The sequence below is a fragment of the Leptonotus elevatus genome, chromosome 8, assembly GCF_054856555.1.
Source record: "Leptonotus elevatus isolate MCC_2025b chromosome 8, RoL_Lele_1.0, whole genome shotgun sequence".
NCBI classification, from domain to species: Eukaryota; Metazoa; Chordata; class Actinopteri; order Syngnathiformes; family Syngnathidae; genus Leptonotus; species Leptonotus elevatus.
Genome location: NC_141246.1, coordinates 2,222,287 through 2,241,366, shown reverse-complemented (window position 1 = coordinate 2,241,366; position 19,080 = coordinate 2,222,287). Strand labels below are relative to the sequence as shown.

At 39.8% G+C, this 19,080-nt stretch overlaps 1 protein-coding gene across 4 annotated transcripts in view; it reads right to left on the bottom strand.

Annotated features, from left to right (window-relative positions):
• cacna1ib (calcium voltage-gated channel subunit alpha1 Ib) overlaps positions 1 to 19,080 on the bottom strand; it is a 146,439-nt gene that overhangs the window by 71,669 nt on the left and 55,690 nt on the right. For all 4 annotated transcript variants that reach the window (XR_015095759.1, XM_086082116.1, XM_086082117.1 and 1 more), the window contains 2 exons: positions 14,567 to 14,679; positions 8,000 to 8,133 (listed from right to left, as the gene is read on the bottom strand). Coding sequence is in view for 3 of the 4 variants with exons in the window: in XM_086082116.1 (XP_085938242.1) it covers positions 8,000 to 8,133; positions 14,567 to 14,679 (247 nt within the window). In the remaining variant the exon portion in view is untranslated. The remainder of the gene's footprint in view (positions 1 to 7,999; positions 8,134 to 14,566; positions 14,680 to 19,080) is intronic.

Here is a 19,080-nt window from a genome sequence, read left to right as displayed (position 1 = left end):
ACAAACAAATACGAGGACAAAGTCATGTAAAGCAATCAAATGGTCTGCCTGTAATTCGTATTTGTTGTTGATGTTTGTAGGTTATTTGAAAAGCGCATTTATTATTATTATTATTAAATTTCACTAGAATGTATATTGTACAATTTTTTTTATGAATATGACAAATAAGCTCAACTAAAACCGATTATAAGGGAGGGACCAAACATAGTTTAAATAATTGGCCGATTCATTGGTAATTAGAATTTTTCCCGAATCGGCATCGCCCTAAAAAAAAATCCTTCATATCAGTCAAGCCAGACATTAAGAATTCCATGGAATGTAGTTAATATAAAGACCAAAAAGAATTGTCGAGCCAAGCTCAGCTTTTGCGAGCCCAGCTTCTATTTTCGTCTAATGAGCATTCGGGGCACGTTGACAGGCTGTGTTTTGCCACTTTTAAGCACACTTTGTTGTCGACTCTATTCCGGGCACCAAATTGGAAGTCGAAATGTCACCGGGCTCGAGTTCAAGTCAAGAAGTGCAGAACTTTTCACTGCATGTTTGGTAGACATCCAGCAAGTATTCCAAACCAAAACCAAATTACAAAAAACAATCAGCTTTCAAGTTAAAGTCACAAGAAAAAATGCATGTTTATTTATCCAAACCAACATTTTTTTTTTTTTTTTTTTGTCAATTCAAAGTGATAAAGTCCACATCGACATGAATTTAGTTTCACGCAAACAGCCTGGTGAATTTTTAAAAGCATTTTTTTGCACCTCCCTTAAGCAATTAAAAAAAACATGTGGCTTCTTCGCTCTCCGCGATTTGGGCCTCTCGGGGGGGCTGCTCTTCCTCCTTCCATGTTTACTTTTTTGGCCCCGAGCAATATTCTCCCGGGGGCACCTGGAGCGGAACGCCGGTTTGTGTTCGTGTAACAGGAAGTCGAGGCGAGGGAACGTCAGGCAGGCAGTGAAAATGAAAACAAACACCGTTTGTAACTTCGCTGCAAAACTATCAGCGCAACTTCTTTGCGAGAATAACGACATTTTAAGAACGAGCATCTCAATGTCCAATTCTGAATTTCCTTTGAACTTCATTTTATTAAGCAGATGTGCTTTTAGAAATACAAATTGGTCCAGCTCCAATATTTTTTTTATGTATATAATTTTTTTTATTGCAACAGCAAAATATGTTAGTTTGCTATCAGAATGGACATTTTTGGGCTAATTTTAGCATTTTCGGAGCAAATGGACATTTTCGGCTAATGTTAGCATTTTCGGAGCAAATGTTGGACCCTCACTTAGCAACATGATAGCTAGCAAACTGATGGCCGAACCATTTTGAAAAATAATCGAACTCGATTTCTTTTCCATCTCAACATTGCGATTTGCGATTTAACGTGATTTTTTTTTTTTTTTGTAAACCGAAGTGGATAATTTTTTTTATTTTTGTATTGGTTTCCATGAACACATATTGTACGTTTAAAATAATAATTTGTTGCTTAAATGTTTTGAAATGATAATCTTGAGCAACTTATCTAAGTAAAAAAAAAAAATCTAGAAAATAACTTCACTGAAAGGATACATTTTATAGAAAAATTAATAAATTCTATAGTACTTTCTTAAAAGAACCTGGAGGGGGGGGGGGTTCTGGTGATCACATGGTGCACTTTGTTTATTGTACATGTCTCTCAAACATGCTTTACTAATTTTAGTACTGTACAAAGTTTTTTTTTTATTTTTTTTATCAAGTAATTCTCTCACAGGAAACAAAAGTATTTCAATTTAGCGGGCAATTAGCTTTAACAGACGAACCCGCGCCCCCCCCTTAGTCCGTTAAATCAAGGTTCCACTGTATGCAAAATATAACCGCTTGTTCCATTTCTGTGTCATGATTACATCATAATGGAACACCCAAATTTGCATTCATTTGCTCTTACATATTCCAACCCTCACATTTGACAAATATAAACATTGACTTTGTCATTAGCGTCAAACGTCTACGGGTTTTTTCCCGTCGACGTTGCCGTGATTTATGAGCGCGGTTAAGCCGGCGAGTCACACGACGACGGCAGATGTCCCGCGCAGCCAGCTACGCAAATACACACGACTTCTCATTTGAACCCGTTGCGGCCGCCTAATTGCAGGCAAAATTAATTGAAACGTTAATTAGCAGCCAGCGACAAACAGCCTCATTTTTTTGCGCCAGCGGAGCCTCCTAATGGCGGCCGTGGCATTAATTATTCAAATGAGACGAACGGGAACGCTGTCTTTGCTGAGTGGAAGTCGGCGATGCGCGTGGAATTTTTTTCTGCCTTCTGGCGTCTTTGATAACGTTTCACCTTCTTTAACGCTCAACTGGACGTCTCGCTTGTCTTTGACCTTCTCTTCCCTCGTGCGATGATAAGTTCACGTTTCTCATTCAGCCCTTTTTTTAAAAGTCATTTTCGCAACATCAACATACTTTTTACAGCATTTCGACGGATCTGTCCAGACTGACAAAAAAATTGATATCAACTCGACAAAGTGCAATTTCTGCAGAAATTTGCGCGGGAATGCGGAAAAGCTGAATGCTAAGATTTGAACGCTTGCGCTTGAATCATTTTAGTGAAATTATAATCCATTTTCTGATATGATAGTGACTTGGTATCAAACCATCGAACGTACGTGGTTCTAACCACTCGGTTCATTTGACGTGCTAGAAATCATATCCAATGGCGTATTTATTTTTTGAAAAGTGTCATCTGATGCTGAAAGCTAACATGAATTTAATAATTTCAGTGAAATTATAATCAAGTTACTCATATGACAGTCAGTTGTATTTCACTTAGCATAATGGCTGGCCATGGGTATATTTGCAATGTTCAGAAAATTGTTTCTTTGGGGCAAGATTTTTCTTGACATTATTAATTGAAAATTTTTTTTTACTTTTGGACTAGATTGTTCTCAACGTTTTTTGGAAAATGATTGTCATTGAAATTCTCTCCTTTGTATCAGATGATATGTTTACGTTGGGAACTGATTTTCTTTGGAACTTTTCATTTCGTTTCATTTTTAGAACAGATGTGTCTTGAAAATATCATTTTTCTAAATGTCACATTTCAGAGCAGATTTTCTCAATTTTATTTGGAATTTCTAATTTGATATGACTTCCCTTGACATTTTCATTTTTTGACTAGAATGTTTTTGAAACATTCATTTTAAACCTGATTTCTCTTGACAATTTCATTGTTAGACTTGATGTTTAGTTTTGGACCAAAATTTTCCTTGAGAAGTTTTGGGACTTGAATTTCATACAATTTTGACTTTGATTCTTTTTTTTTTTAACGTGGTGAGATTTTATTTATAGATCACATTTTCTTACAAATTTTCTCCTTTAGACATCTTGATATTTCCTTCTTTTTTTTTTACCTGATTTTCCGTGACATTTTTTTTTTATTTAGAACCAACTTTTCCTTGAAACTTTGACTTGTTCATTTCAGAGCAGATTTTCTCAATTTTATTTGGAATTTCTAATTTGATATGACTTCCCTTGACATTTTCATTTTTGGACTAGATTGTTTTTGAAACATTCATTTTAAACGAATGAAAATTATTTGGGGGAAAAATTGATATTTAAAGTTCAATCGTGCGAAAATTGGAAGTAATCGGACGATAAATTCTCCGGTCGGCGTTAATTTTTGAAGCAAGTGTAAATTGAAATTATTATCGAAAGAAAGAAAGAAAGAATAACTTGAAATAATCTACAGTCCAAAAATGTGGTCAGAAAAGGGCACATGTTTACAAAGTTGAAATGTAACAGATACTGTTTTTACGAGAAGCGGTCACTTTGCGCAATAGAAATCAATTAGAATTATTAATTTACAAATTTACAAAAAAAATTACAAATTTACAAAAAAATAAAACTCTGTGGACCGTGGACTTCTTATTTTTAAGTTTGTATATTATTTCTAAAGTGTCTCTCTATATTTCTATTGTGCATGGAACTTATTATCATGGATATCTGCTGACAGAAGCCTTAATTATGCATCCCTTACATTTTCCCGTCCGCACGAGAACGCGGACAAGCCGCAGATTTTTTTGGGTAGATTATTTTTTATGTGTTGTGGTTCGCCGGCAGGCGCGACACCTTGCCAGGTAAAACATCAACAACGGGACTAATGAGGGTCAAGACGCTTGACAGCGAACGAGTAGCGCGCAGATGCTACGCCGGCTAAGTAGCATTTAATCACCGGCGCCGTCTCTCCAGACACTCGCCATTAACTCGGTGACCTCGCGCATCATCATTTGAATATGCGCACGTTCAAATGCTCACGCGCTCGCGCGTAAATTCAAGATGTCGATGTGGCGCTCAAGAAAAACTGATCGTCGACTCATCTCAGGTGCAATAAATGGGACGCAGACGTGAATGCTCAAAAAAAACCAACCATCCTTTCAAATCCTCTTTTCGCCTTTGAAATCAAAATGACGTTCATCTGCTCCAGCTTCCCCAACCCAAAAAATATTATTGGAACGAGTTTTGTCAAGGAAGGAACAACATGACTGCATAGAATGTAAAGGATAAAAAAAAAAAAAAAAAGTACATTATCATGATTAGTTTCTTTGCAGCTCCTCCTGTTGTGTGCGACTTGACCACCAGGCGGCAGTATAGTAAATAATAATCCCTCATGCAGGCAAGCGAAGAAGAGTTTCACTCGACTCGTCGAAGTGGCTCAGTAATGTGCAGTAGAAACTTTATAAAGTCAGCTGAGTTTATAAAGTGGCAGATTCGCGAGAAAAAAAAACGTAGCGAGAAATCCACGTAGCGTAGCGAGAGTCAAATGTGAAGATTCGTTGGTGGTTAACGGGACGCGGTTTACGAAATGAAAAGGCGGGATGGAAACGGATTCATTCTTAAAATGAACCTTTGCCCGTCGTGCACGGCAGCGAAAGCGACAACGCTTCCTGATCAGCTGACTAACGCTAACCAATCAGAAGCTAGCATACTTTAGGTCAATTCAGATTCGACACATCAACTTAAGATATTGTACCAAAAAAAAAAAAAAAAAAAAAAAAATGTACGAATGTGTAAATAATAATTATGGAAACATACATGTAAAGGTAAATATTTATTTGAACAAATTAACTTAAACGCTTGATCCTCGAGGCGTCTTTCTCGCTTCCAAGTGCTTAACATGATATGTTTAAAGCAATTACTATTTCCTTATTTGGAAACCTGACGGAAAAGTGTTGGCTCAAACATTCCAATAGTACGCTACGTGTATTTCTCGTAAGTTTCGGAGGTTTTTTTTCTCTTTATAAAGTGGCAAATTTGCGAGGTTTTTCCTCGGATTATTGGTAATTGGTAATATTATTATTATTATTATTATGGGCCGAAATGAGTTTCCTCCGCAGGGTAGCCGGGCTCTCCCTTAGAGCCGCTACTCCTCCACGTTGAGAGCAACCAGTTGAGGTGGCTGGGGCATCTGGTTCGGATGCCTCCCTGGGGAGGTGTTCCGGGCATGTCCTACCGGCAGGAGGCCCCGGGGACGACCCAGGACACGCTGGAGAGGCTACGTCTCACGGGCTGGCTTGGGAACGCCTTGGGATCCCCATCGGAGGAGCTGGCTGAAGTGGCTGGGGAGAGGGAAATCTGGGCTTCCCGGCTAAAGCTGCTGCCCCCGCGACCCGACCCCGGATAAGCGGAATTGAAGACGGAACGGAACGGTAATATTATTGATTATTATTATTATTATTATCGCCCTCTAAAAAAAAGTATTAACGATATCCAAACGTTATGATACAATAAATATCACAATATGAACCTTGTGATAGGATCATTATCACAAATATTGTGTGAAGGTTGGCGAATCTGGCGATACAAAAAAATAAAAAAAATCTTGTGATACTGTATAAAAACTCACCATATTGTTTAAAAAAAAAAAAAAGGACAATATTGTTTTTTGTATACATAAGAACAGCAGTGACAAAGAAATCGAATTGGCCACGTAATGTCACATGTCATTGTCATGTACTCCTATTGGCTCAGCGGCGCTAATTATCATGCAATGTGTCGTTCACAATGTTGTGGTCGGCTGAAGCGGGTGAAAAGTTTTTTAAAAAAAAAAATTATGTCGATGGCGTTTTCAATTGTATGTTAGCATTGAGCTAACAGAATTTAAGGCAAAGCTATGTTGTTTTTTTCTTTACTGAACATTTACAATACAAAATATAAGAAAAAACAAAAATAAAGAAAGACACTGATAGATTTTATTCTTTGAAACAAAATGAATGTTTAATAATGTGTCATGTGTTATTCTCTTTCTTTTATTAGTGGTTTAAAAATAAACAAACTAGAAATGACGTTTTAACAGCTTAAAACATAAATAAGGAATGATGACGTGATGGACATTCCTGCTAAAAAAATATATTTAAAAAAATATATATATGAATATAAAAAAATATATAAATAAAATAATAAATAACTAATAATAACAATATTAAATTTGCCCTTAACGAGTAACCCCACATTGCAATATTTTGTGTTTGAGATGTTTGACCAAGTTCGTGTCCGCTAACAAGCCTCGAAAACCAACTTGACGACAACCACACACACACGCCGCAATTAAAACACTCACTTTTTGTGAGTCTGGGGAACACAAAGTCATGCTTGGTGCAATTAAAAATTCGGTCCTGTGTTTTCAGGGGGAAGCTATTCTAATCCCTTTCCCCGCAGCTCGCCAAGTTCCCGGGGGGGTCTTTTGATCACGCCGCCCGTCCCGTCCCGGCCGTGCCGCTACGCGGGCTCCATGCGGTGGACGTGCGCGTAATCGGCGCTACCGCCTCTGCCGGGCCCGGTCGGAGGAGGATGGAAGACGAGGTGAAAGAGGAAGAGGGGAAACTCGGGGATTCGTGGGAAAGAAGCAACCAAGATCAAACGGAAGAAAGATGTTGGGCCTGCAACTTTTTATTTTTACTGTATTGTCGTCTAGTATATAAAAATGGCCCCCAAAAAAATATATTCAGAACTTGCTGCCACGCTCACACTCACACGCAATAACGAAAACTGCGAACCGCGAGTTCATCAAAATTGAACACCATTTCGAGGACAGGATCCGCTTTGACGGATGCTTGGAAAAAAAACGGAATGCCTTCTTACGTATTTTAGGATTACGGCGTATTGAGACGTTTTTTTGTGGGTCTGCTTGTGATATAAACATGTCTGCCAAATTTCACGCCACTGCCTTTGAGGGCTCTTGCGTTGGATCCCGTCGGATGGTGTACCTAATAATGTGGCCGGTGCATGCCTACAACATGTAGGTTGGCGGTGCTTTTGACGGCGATGTCGCCACAAAGTCCTGCAGCGTCCCTAAAGGTCAACGTCCAAAGAGACATGATGCTAATGTGCTAATAGCAAAATCATTGTCACGTTCCTTCAAGTGACATTCTTTTCATTTTATGGCACTGTTGAATAAAACATGTACATTAAAATTCATTTCAAAGACAGCAACTCTCGCAGGTCATTGTTTACGCTTCGTCGTCGCCGAGCAGCCGCTTCAAGCTGTTGCGCAACACCTGCCGCAAGATTCATTAAAAGTCAGCGGCGCAAAGCACGCTGGGTAATAAACTCGAAGCATTGTGATATGAGCTGAACTCGATTGTTGGCCGTGCAGCCGATCGCGGAAATATTGGGGCTCATGTTGAATATGGACTTAAATGAAAGGACAAATCCAATTAAAGCGATGAATCATCCGATATGAATGGCTTGTGTCACACATGAACATGACATTAAAAACTCACAATCGTTCAAAATCAGGCGTCTAGTACATGTCGGGTTTTTTTTTTCAAAAAATGTCAAAATGACCATACAATGGCCACATCGAAGCAAAATGGCAGACTTGTGCGTTTTTTTCTAGTGTGGCTTCCAGAGTTTTTTTTTTTTTTTTTTTTTTTTTTTTGTGGGTCTACTCATGGCAGACAAGCCGACCAAATGTCACAATGCTAACAGAAACCTGCATTTTCGCCATTTTTGCCTTTCTCACCCTGCCATGACGATGAAGAAGTCCAGGCGGTTCCAGGTGTCGCCGAGGTAACAGCGTCGGCCGAAGATTCCCAGCGCCACCATCTTGATCACCATCTCCAGGGCGAAGAAGATGTAGATGAAGGCATCGAAAGCCTGCCAGGTGACAAAAACAAAAAAATTCACCAAAAAATTAGCGATCGGCGGAGAGAGAGCGATGCTAACGTTCGGACCCAAACGAAAATATCGCCGCGCTACGCTGGCCTTGCGCGTGTTTGCTCGCGGGGTTCTCAATGGAATTTGTTTCGCTCAGCGCTGCAAAAGAGGAAGAGGAAGAATTTCCGCTTCGGTCGGTCGATGCTAACTTCAGTGCAGCATTGCTAGCTTGCTTTGCACTTTTCACAATTCAACAAAAACACCAGATAAGGCGACTTCCACGCTTCCTCCTTCAAAACTTCTCCTTTCCACGGGATTTTTTTCAATTTCATTAAAACAACAATACAGTAATGTATTGATGTAAGCCACACCCATTTTTGTTCAGCCATGCCTAGCTGCGGTTAAACCACGCCCACCCCCCGTTTATGCCACGCCCACTCCGAATATAGCTACAGATGCACGCAGCGCTGCACTCGCTCGTCCCCGATTATGCGCTCACGTTTGATTTTGCAGTGAAAATAAAGTTATATTTTTGTAAACATCAAAGGAAATTTAGTATTCAACGGTCGAGCAGCAACGTGATTTTAGTTCGTGAACACTAACAAAGGAACAACATTGATCAAACATTTTGATGAAATTTAAAAAATTCTTAATAAAACTAACTAAACTATAATTATCACAAAAACGCCCGTTGTTTTCATTTTTGCCAGGCTTTAAAAGCAGTTTGATGCATTGCACTAAATGTACTATACTGCTAATACAGTATGGATTTGATTTGTGGATGTTTTATAAATAATATTTGTGTAGAATTTTTTACGACATAATACTTACTGTGTTGTTTCATTTCAATCTTGCACCAAAGAAATAAAACAAAAATTATATATATATATAATTTTTGTTTATTTATATATATATATATATATATATAAAAAAAAAATATATATATATATATATATATTTTATATTGTATATATATATACAAAAATTATATATATTTATAATTTTTGTTTATTTATATATATATATATATATATAAAAAAAAAATATATATATATATATATATATTTTATATTGTATATATATATACAAAAATTATATATATTTATAATTTTTGTTTATTTATATATATATATATATATATATATATATATATATATATAACTAATACTTAAATGAAGCATTACAAACAAAAAAAAAAAACACTAATTAAAAATAGCTTAATAAAAAAAATATATATATATATAATATATGTCAGTTCAGGTCAGTCAAGCTGATTTATGTCGCCTTTAAAGGTGTATTCAAGGATCTTTTGTAGCTGCGACTTCCAGGTGGATAATCTCAACGATTGATTCTCGATCCTGTCTCCCAATCAGACATAACGACGTCGTGCGTGTTCGTTCTTCGCTGCGCACACGCACACACCGAGCGTTTGTAGCATGTAGCATGTAGCATGTAGCCGCTGAGCTTCGGTCTCAGCCACTCGCGGTCGTAGCGCCACCGATTCCCACCGCATACTTTGAAAATGGCGAGGGCCACAAGAGGACACCCGTCTATGAAGCGAGGCCGGCCGCAAACGAGTGATGAAGACGAAGATGAGCCCGCACGTTTCCCGACGTTTGATCAACGTTTCCCGCGGGACGAGCAGGAGAGCTGCATTAGCGGTTTTTAAAAAGTCACCAACGGACGTTTGGCTTCTACTTTTGGAGAAAATCCTTGAATACACCTTTAATCACAAAAAGAGTCTCCAATGGCTTCAAATGGCCACAGGTGACAAATATTAACAACATCCTATGATCGAACCACGAGAGGGCAAGGAAAAACAAAAACAAAAAAAAAGAAGGGGAAAATAAGAATCTTTGATCAGGTCAGGGTTCGGTTTCACTTTTGTTATTCTTGGCTTCCATCATCACGTCTCCACAGTTGCCTGGTGTCAATCAAATCAGTCGCCCCCCCCCCCATTTTGACCCCCCACCCCAACTCTAAATGTAGCAGAAAATCATTTTCCTGGCGCGCTAATCAGATAAGCTCCCCGCGCGGACCCGGGGCCGCACTCCCCACAGTCACAGCTTTAATCAAGCATCTAATTAAAAGAAGAACAAATCCAAAGAAATCAAACACACGCTCGGGCGTATGCATGTTGTTGCTGCTGTCAGCACAAAACTGAAGATTAGCCGCCGCCGTTGTTGTTGTTGGATTACAGCCTCGCTACAGCTTTGGGATTTCCGCAGCTAGCTTCTGTTTTGCCGCTGCTTGAGGCGGCAACGGGAAAAAGGAAAAATGTCCGAGTCAGCAATTGCCTTCTGAAGATGTCCGGCGCTTGTTGCTAATGCTAACGTGAGCGACCTTGACCTTTTTCAAACGCCATTTTGCATGTCAAAGCTTGTGCGTGCGTGCGTGTTTGCCGTGAGACGCACTTTAAACATTTCCCTGTTGCAATATTTGACCCGTGCTTTATATGTAATACAGAGCAGCTTTTAGAGACTGTTGTCGAATAATCCACGTTTGTGAAGACGTTTTTTAGTTGGACTTTCGGTTCCTGCCGCCTCTCCCTGTCCTTTTTTTTTTTTTTTTGCTATTTGTGGTCGCTGAGGCGAATTAAAGTAATCACTGAACTAGAAAAACAGTTGAGAAGGAATATTTTTGTATCTATCAAAGATGGAGAAATCAAATGTACATTTGGGTAAACATCAAAAGTAGTCTTAACACATCTTTTCCATCAACATCAAAGACACTTTGCTGTCTTTCAATAACAACATACTTGCTTTTAGAAAGAAGAGAATTAAAAAAATTTCACAAACGATCACGACCGTTTTAAGTGAACCTGATGTAAATTTTCAGGGACATCAGAAACAATTATTATTATTATTATTAGTTTCGCCTTTGTGAAGCCGTTAATAATTAATTAATAATATATGTATGCACTACAACGAGGACAGTTTCACATTTTATTATACATATTTTCATACACAGAAAAGATGAGATAATTTAGAGTAATAAAAACAAAGTTAATGTCGATAATGTAATACTTTTGTAAATCATCGAGAAAAAAATGTGTCTTTAGTAAAGCATTTTTGTAAACAACACAGACAAACGAGAGACTTCAAAGCGAACGGCGTGTAGACAATAAAGAATAAATGTATTTAAAAAAGTGAACGCTTGCATTAAACATAAACGACAATTTAGCTTTGAAATTATTGGTTTTTTTTAACATCAAGGAGAAAACCACACCAAACTCGACCAAACCACCTTGTTTCATCGTGGGGGGGGGGGGGTGGTTACATTCGATAGGCATGTTTTTTTTTTTATAGCAATCACAGCCCTTTATTTTCTTTCAAGGTCTTTAAACACACTTTGAAACATTTTGAAAGAGAGTAAGACGGAAAAATATTGCAGTAACGGCGTACCGATCCCTCTGTGTAAACAAAACCCAAATGAACCGACAGCCGCCACTTACTGTTGGCGTAAAAAGCAGGACTACAGAGGATGACATTCAATCAGATTTTTTCAACAAAAACACGATTTTGCTGAAATACAGTACTTCCTGTTTCGGTCTTCTTTCAAATGTATCTCAAACTAAGAAAGTGTGCCGCCATCCAGTGGTCATAAGTGGAATGACAGTGCACCCAATATACAGGAGGAATTATGACAAAATAGCCGACCTGTGATGGAGGGCGGGGTGGGGTTTTTTTGTACATGCGTGTGAACGTCACTTTTGTGAGTTTTCCATTTGTCTGCTTCGACACACGCGGCAGCGCCGGCTATCGAACCGGCACCATTCATCGTGGACTTTTTTCCGAGAGGAGCCCATCGATCTTGGCTGCCCACTAAAGCCACGCTGATATCGAACGCGGGGGAGGGGGGGGGACGGACCTCTCCTCTACGGATACTCGCGGGAGGAATTCTATTAGCTCCGACTGCACAGCCTCCCCCCCCCCCCCCCCCCCCTCCGGAGACCAATCAATCGCTTGCATGTGTGCGCTGTGTTGTGGTGTGTGTGTGCGCTAACAGGCTTGAGACGTATGCCTGCATGCAACACCCACTCGTCCACCTTTGACACGGGTGCGAGAGGGGTGTGGGGGTTCTGACAAGCGAGATGCTCACAACAGCATGAAGACCACATGCTAAGCTGGTGAGTCACGGCCAGGAGCTTTCCAGTGGGCGTCGATACGAGCCAGCGCTACGCTGAGAAACGCAAACCGTGCCAAGCTGCGCGTTGCCGCCTAATGGACCTTCTATCGGCCTTTGGACGCACCTTTTTGTCCAAACGGAAAATTCACAGAATAGCGCCCTCTAACAAATACACGCACGCACGCACATACACATACTCACCCACACACACACAAAAAAAATAAAAAATAAATAATAATAATAATAATAAAGATCAATGATGATGACATTTCCGAATGAACAATACTGAGCTCTTAAAAAAAAAAAAAAAAAAAGAATAGCGCCCTCTGGAATGTTAGCGTCAAAGAAGCCCCTCTCAATTGCTGGTCTTAATTTATTATGTGTGTGTTTTAATTTTTTTTTTTTTTTTTTTTTCTTTTTCTCAGAGCTCAGTATTGTTCATTCGGAAATGTCATCATCATTGCTCTTTTATTTTTATTTTTTTTTTATTATTATTATTTTTTTAATATATATATATATATATATATATATATATTTTTTTTTTTTTTTGTGTGTGTGTGGGTGAGTATGTGTATGTGCGTGCGTGCGTGCGTGCGTGAGTATGTGTGTGTTTTAAAAACAACAAAAGGCAGTTTAATGTCAACAATGACATTCGTTTTCCGAGAAATCGGACACTTTTAAGTCTTAGGAAATGTGTTTTTAATCAAAGAAATAGGCGTTAAAGCGTTCAGCTAAACAGAATGACTCGATTCCGACGCTTCACGCAGCTTCAGCTGTAAACGTGCGTAGGAGACCTGGAAAAGTAGGGTTGGCCGATGTGATCATACAACGCATATCCGCGTTTATTTTGAAAAGCGGCAGAATATTAACGCGGATATCGGAACCCCATATTTCAGCACTGCTCAGTCGATGGACAAGTGACATGGTCATTTTCGGCCCCCGGTCCCGTAGCAATCGTGTGTAAAAAAAAGTGCCATTTTTAGGTCTCCGATGTTTGCTGCTGAGCGCTGGAAGTGAGTCGTCCGGTTAGCTGAACGCTACCGGGGTTAGCTCATAACCGCCCATTTGGGGTTTTGCGGGTGTCTACGTGGCCATATTGCTAATATTCTGGTTTTCAAAGCATCACTGACTGCATGTAAGCATAACCAGTAACTATGAAGGAACGACAGGAAATCGAGCTGGAGTTGGCAGAAATGAAAATATTGAGTTTTTCTTTGGGAGTCGTCAGGTTGGGTACGAATAGAAATGAGCTCATCAGAGTAGCACCCAAAGTTATATGCCATCCATTCATCCATCCATATACGACTGACTTATCCGGGTCGGGTCGCGGGGGCAGCAGCTTTCGGAGGAAAGCCCAGACTTCCCTCTCCCCAGCCACTTCGGCCAGCTCCTCCGGTGGAATCCCAAGGCATTCCCAGGCCAGTTGAGAGACATAGTCTCTCCAGCGTGTCCCGGGTCGTCCCCGGGGCCTCCCGCGAGTGGGACATGCCCGCAACACCAAGGAGGCGTCCAGGAAGCGTCCGAACCAGATGCCCGAGCCACCTCAACTGGCTCCTCTCCACGCGGAGGAGTAGTGGCTCGACCCCGAGTCCCTCCCGGATGACAGAGCTTCTCACCCTATCTCGAAGGGAGAACCCGGACACCCTGCGGAGGAAACTCATTTCGCTTGCTTGTATCCGGGATCTTGTTCTTTTTGGTCCCGACCCGCAGCTCGTGACCAAAAAGGTGAGGGTAGGAAAGTAGATCGACCAGTAAATCTCGGCTCCTTCTTCACCACAACGGACCGATACAGAGTTGATCTCCCCCGCGCTCTCCTTCCTGCCCTCGCTCGAGAACAAGACCCCCAAGATACTTGAACTCCTCCACTTGGGGGCGGGACCTCATGCGAAAAAAACTCCAGTGAGAGTTGAAGATCACGGCTTGATGAAGCCAACAGCACCACATCGTCTACAAAAAGCAGAGATGCAATGCTGAGGTCTACCAAACCGGACCCCCTCAACGCTTCGGCTGCGCCAAGAAATTCTGTCCATAAAAGTTATAAACAGAATCGGTGACAAAGGTTTTCAAAAAAAGACAAAAGCGACATGAGGGCAGATGGTGTCCGAGATGGAGGAGGATGCCAACGCGCAGGGTTGGGAAATCCAAGTCCAGGAAGTAAAAACCCTGAAACAATTTGGCTTGAGCCGCTGCCACTCCGACTCAACAGGTGGAGACAAACTTGTTTACCAGGTTCTTGTAACTGTACAAGACAAAAAATCTAATGTGGATGAAAGTCATTGAAATGGAAGGAAAACTTGGATCTTACCGACAGGATCTGGCATCGGTCCGAGGGGCAGTCGATGTTCTGGCAGGGTTGGTACATTCCCAGCGTGACGCAGTTCAGCAGGATGACCATCATGCTCACTCGCTCGAACCACGTGAAGACAAACAGCTGGTTAAGGGAAACTACAAACAACATCTCAGGCACCGGTATCAACATGACATGCACAGCTGGAGTTCCCCAGGGCTCTGTACCGAGACTCCTGCTGTACTCCCTAAACTGACGAGTACTGCTCGTTTAGTCAGGAAACGGGGACCGGACAGACTGGAATGATGGTGATACTCTCTGACACCTTAAGGTTGTTTACCTCGAAAATAAAAAAATAATAAATAAAAAAAACAACTATGCTAATCACGCAAAGCCTCGATTCACACTGCTTAATGGCCTCGTCTCCCAGCTGCTGCAGACGGGAAGAAGGTTTCCGGATGGAACGCGGCTCGGGAAGGGCCGCTCGCCGCGGGCAGCAAAAATGAGGTCATTGGCTAAGACAGCAGCAGGTCCACCGAGGGTGAAAACTCCTTCTTAATGATGAGACCCGGAAGTCCGCGTAGCAGCGTGCAAATCCTGAATCGCAATTCTTTTTCAACAGCCCCACATGAGGGTAAAATGCATTTTATATTCTTTTTGGCTAGTGATGACAACCGATAAAGGTTATTTTAAAAGTGTATTTTTTAGAGTTAGTGTGTATATATATATATATATATATATATTAGTGTTTTTTCACACACATTTTTTTTTAAAGATTTTTTTTTCTTTTTTTCTTAAGAGCTCAGTATTGTTCATTCGGAAATGTCATCATCATTGCTCTTTTATTATTATTTTTTTATTTATTTTTTTATTTTTTTATTTTTTTATTTTTGTGTGTGTGTGTGGGTGAGTATGTGTATGTGCGTGCGTGCGTGCGTGCGTGTATTTGTTAGCTCACCAGAAAACCTATTAGAAAAAATCTCATACCGTTCACCTAAACCGAACACCAGGAGACCCGAGGAAGGACCAAAGAAAACCAAGGAAGGTGAAATCCAGCACCGACCAGACACCCCCCACCAGAACTCCTCCCACTCTATTTTTTAGAGTTAGTGTGTATATATATATATATATATATTAGTGTTTTTTCACACACATTTTTTTTTAAACATTTTTATTACTTAAGAATTATAATCTCATGAGAATAAAATCAATTAAATTCAAAACATGTCTTTTGAGAAGCAATATATGTATTCCTTTGGGGTTTTTTTAATTTTGCATTGCTAAAAATGATTTTATTAGGGAAAAGTCTTGGTCTTATTTTTTACAGGTTCATCCTTCCACCGATTCACTGAACCATTTATCGGTTTCACAGTTTCAGTTCTGTCAATTGGTTAGGCTGTTAAGGTGTTTTAAAAAATCCTGCAATATTACTCTTGCAATATGCAACCTTGTAAATCCTGTGCAGGAAAGTGCGCAAATGGCAATAAAGCAGTTCAATCCCATTTTTGTTCCCAAAGTGAAAATCCATGAGTGCAATGTCGTTTTTTTTCTCACGGGGGAAATGCTTAACACGACGACGCATGCCTGGAGGCAAAAGTGTTTGCAGGAAAGCACAATGAAAAGCAGACGAAGCGTTGTGTGTGTGTGTGTGTGTGTGTGTGTGTGTGTGTGTGTGTGTGTGTGTGTGTGTGTGTGTGTGTGTGTGTGTGTGTGTGTGTGTGTGTGTGTGTGTGTGTGTGTGTGTGTGTGTGTGTGTGTGTGTGTGTGTGTGTGTGTGTGTGTTCGCCAAGAGGGAGCCGGCGCAACGCTTGGCTAACTAGACACTTTAAGGGAGGAGGTCCGAGTCGTCCCGCGGGCCCTTCCGGTGAAAGGATGTCAGAGATCTCCAAAGCCCAGTGGACTTAAGCGCGCACACGCGCACACACGCACACACACGCACGTACAGCCAGCAGGCCAGAAAGAAAGAGCAGTCTTTTTTTTTTTTCTTTTTTTTTTAAAGATTAAGTCCTCGACTTGTCTCTCTGAAGGTTTTAGCTTTTCAGGAACAAGCTTCCTCTCCACAACAGACAGTAACTGTAATATGGTGGAATCCTCTCAATGCTACCCGAAGGAGAGGAAAAAAATTAATCAAACCGGTAGCATTTCGTTTTTGGCAATAATCCGTCATACGAGTAAACGTGAATGTTATTTATCATCTTTCATCAAGTACTAATAGATTTGACAGATGTTGGGATTTTGACATTTTGTAGTCTGTGTCTTTTCTTTTAGGAAGCTCGATGAAAGTGCCCAAAATCGAAATAGTGAATGAAGAAGGAAGATGATGATGAACAAAATATTCAATAAAATCCGAAATGATTGTATTTGGCAAAAATGGCCAAAATAAAAACTCATTAAAAACAAGTATGGAGAAGAAGTAAGCACAGAGATTGAACTCTCCCACCCTCGGCACCAGGATGACAAAATGACTTTGACAAAATTGGAGTGAGATTGTGCAGGCGTTCCTAATGAAGTGGCATGACCATGTGTCATCGTTGGCAGTGCGTGCGTGTGCGTGCGTGCGTGCGCGCGTTAACGAGGTGTGCAAAACTAATAAACTGTCATTGTCTGCTGTTTGAGTTGACATTTCAACGAGCTATCACATTTTTCGCCGCGTCAGCATTTTCTTCCCCACGCGGCGAGCTGCGCCGAATGAGCTCAAATGTACCAGACATTTTCAGCACATCCTCCTCGTAATCATCATCATCATCATCATCATCATCATCATTCCTGTTAAAAGCATGAGATTAAAAATGATCATTTTACAAGCGTAACACTATAATTTTCAGGGGGAGAAAAATGATTTTGATGTTAGTCATTTAGAAAGCATTAAAATAAAGAACACTCATTTTTTTCTAGAAAGTTTTGGCAATTTTATGAAAAGAAAGTTGTATTTTTGAGAGAGAAAAAAACATTTAGGTGGTCAAATAAATTGTTCACAATAAAAGGTTATTAGCCTGCATGAATCTTCTCATCTTGTACTTTATATATATTTTTTATGTATTTTATAATTAATTGTATTTTATGATTCTATTTTGAGAGAAAATGTCACATCTTAGTCATATTTTATTTTATTTCCCATAAATGTTATATTTTATATGAAAAATGTTTTTAGACATTGACAGTGTTTTTATTAAGGAAATATTGTTTTGGAGATTTTTTTTGTCATGTTTAAAAATAAAATATTGTAATGTGTATAAGAATAAAGTTGGATGTTCAAGAAAAACTGTGTTCAGTTGTATTTATTTTTATTGAGGAGAAACTGAAAAAAATGAGCTGTGTTTCTTTTTTTTTTTAAATTATTGTTATTGCTATTATTATTATTGTTATTATTATTTTGTTTGTTTTTACAAGAAATAGAGTTGTAATTTTTTTTTTTTTAAGGGAAAAAGATTTTTAAGAATAAAGTCCTAATCTTGTACAAATGAAGTCATATGTTTGTGGCGAAAGTGTAGATTTAAAAAAATACGATTTTTTTATTAAATAAAACGTGTTTATTTCATAAGAATAAAGTTTTGAGGGAATAAAAGTCATAACTTTATCAACAACTGAATTTACACGAATAAAGTCAGATTTCTCTCCATCTCGTGTCTTGGATCCTATGCGAGTTGACAGCATCCAGGGAGGCGTGCGCGTGTGTGTGCGTGCGTGTGCGTGTGTGCGCGTGCACGCATGGGACATCTCTAAATGTCACGGGACTTCACACAGCGACGCTTCATGTCAGCTCCTCACACTCGAATGGAGGAGCCGCTCGCTTGCTGATTGTCAGCGTGACTTCGGTGGTGTGATGCATTCTGGGAGGTTTGCGCTTTCAGTGCACTATCAAGACAAAAATGTTTTTTTTTTAATGAGGAAAAGAGCACTTCATTATTTTTTATTTCAATGTCTACCTTGAACATACTTAAATAGAGTGTCAATAATTTCATCATTGTTTGAGTTTATTTTATTGTATCAATACAGACACAAATAAAGAAGAGTTTCACAACTACTGCAATTGACTCAGTGGCCGCCATTTTTTCACAAAGGATAAAGAATATATGCCTGTGAGTATCATTATAAAAATGATTTAATGTCTATGCGTCGCTTAAGCATTTGTATTGAAATGTCCATTCCTTAAAGTGTTGTTACACACCGACGCTATTTGTTAGCTCGTTGATGACGTTGCAGTTTGACCGTAAACTTCAACTGATTGTCGGCACTTTTCGTAAAGAATTGATCGCTATCTGCCAAACTGCCGCTAGCTGAGCTAAGTGAGGTGACTCGAGGGCGGTGCCACCGAACCCGGAAAACAGGTGAGCCGAGACATTCGCAATGCGAGCTCGAGGGCGCACTGATGTCAATTTCGGAGGGCAGATTGATGGATTGATTCATTCTTTCGTTTTTATTCTATGGACGGATCAATTTTAACGCAAAAAAACATTTTTGCCTTGAGTTTCCGCTTTAATTCTGCCCTTCCACGCCACCAAACACTTTAAAAAGCTCCATAGAATTTTTTT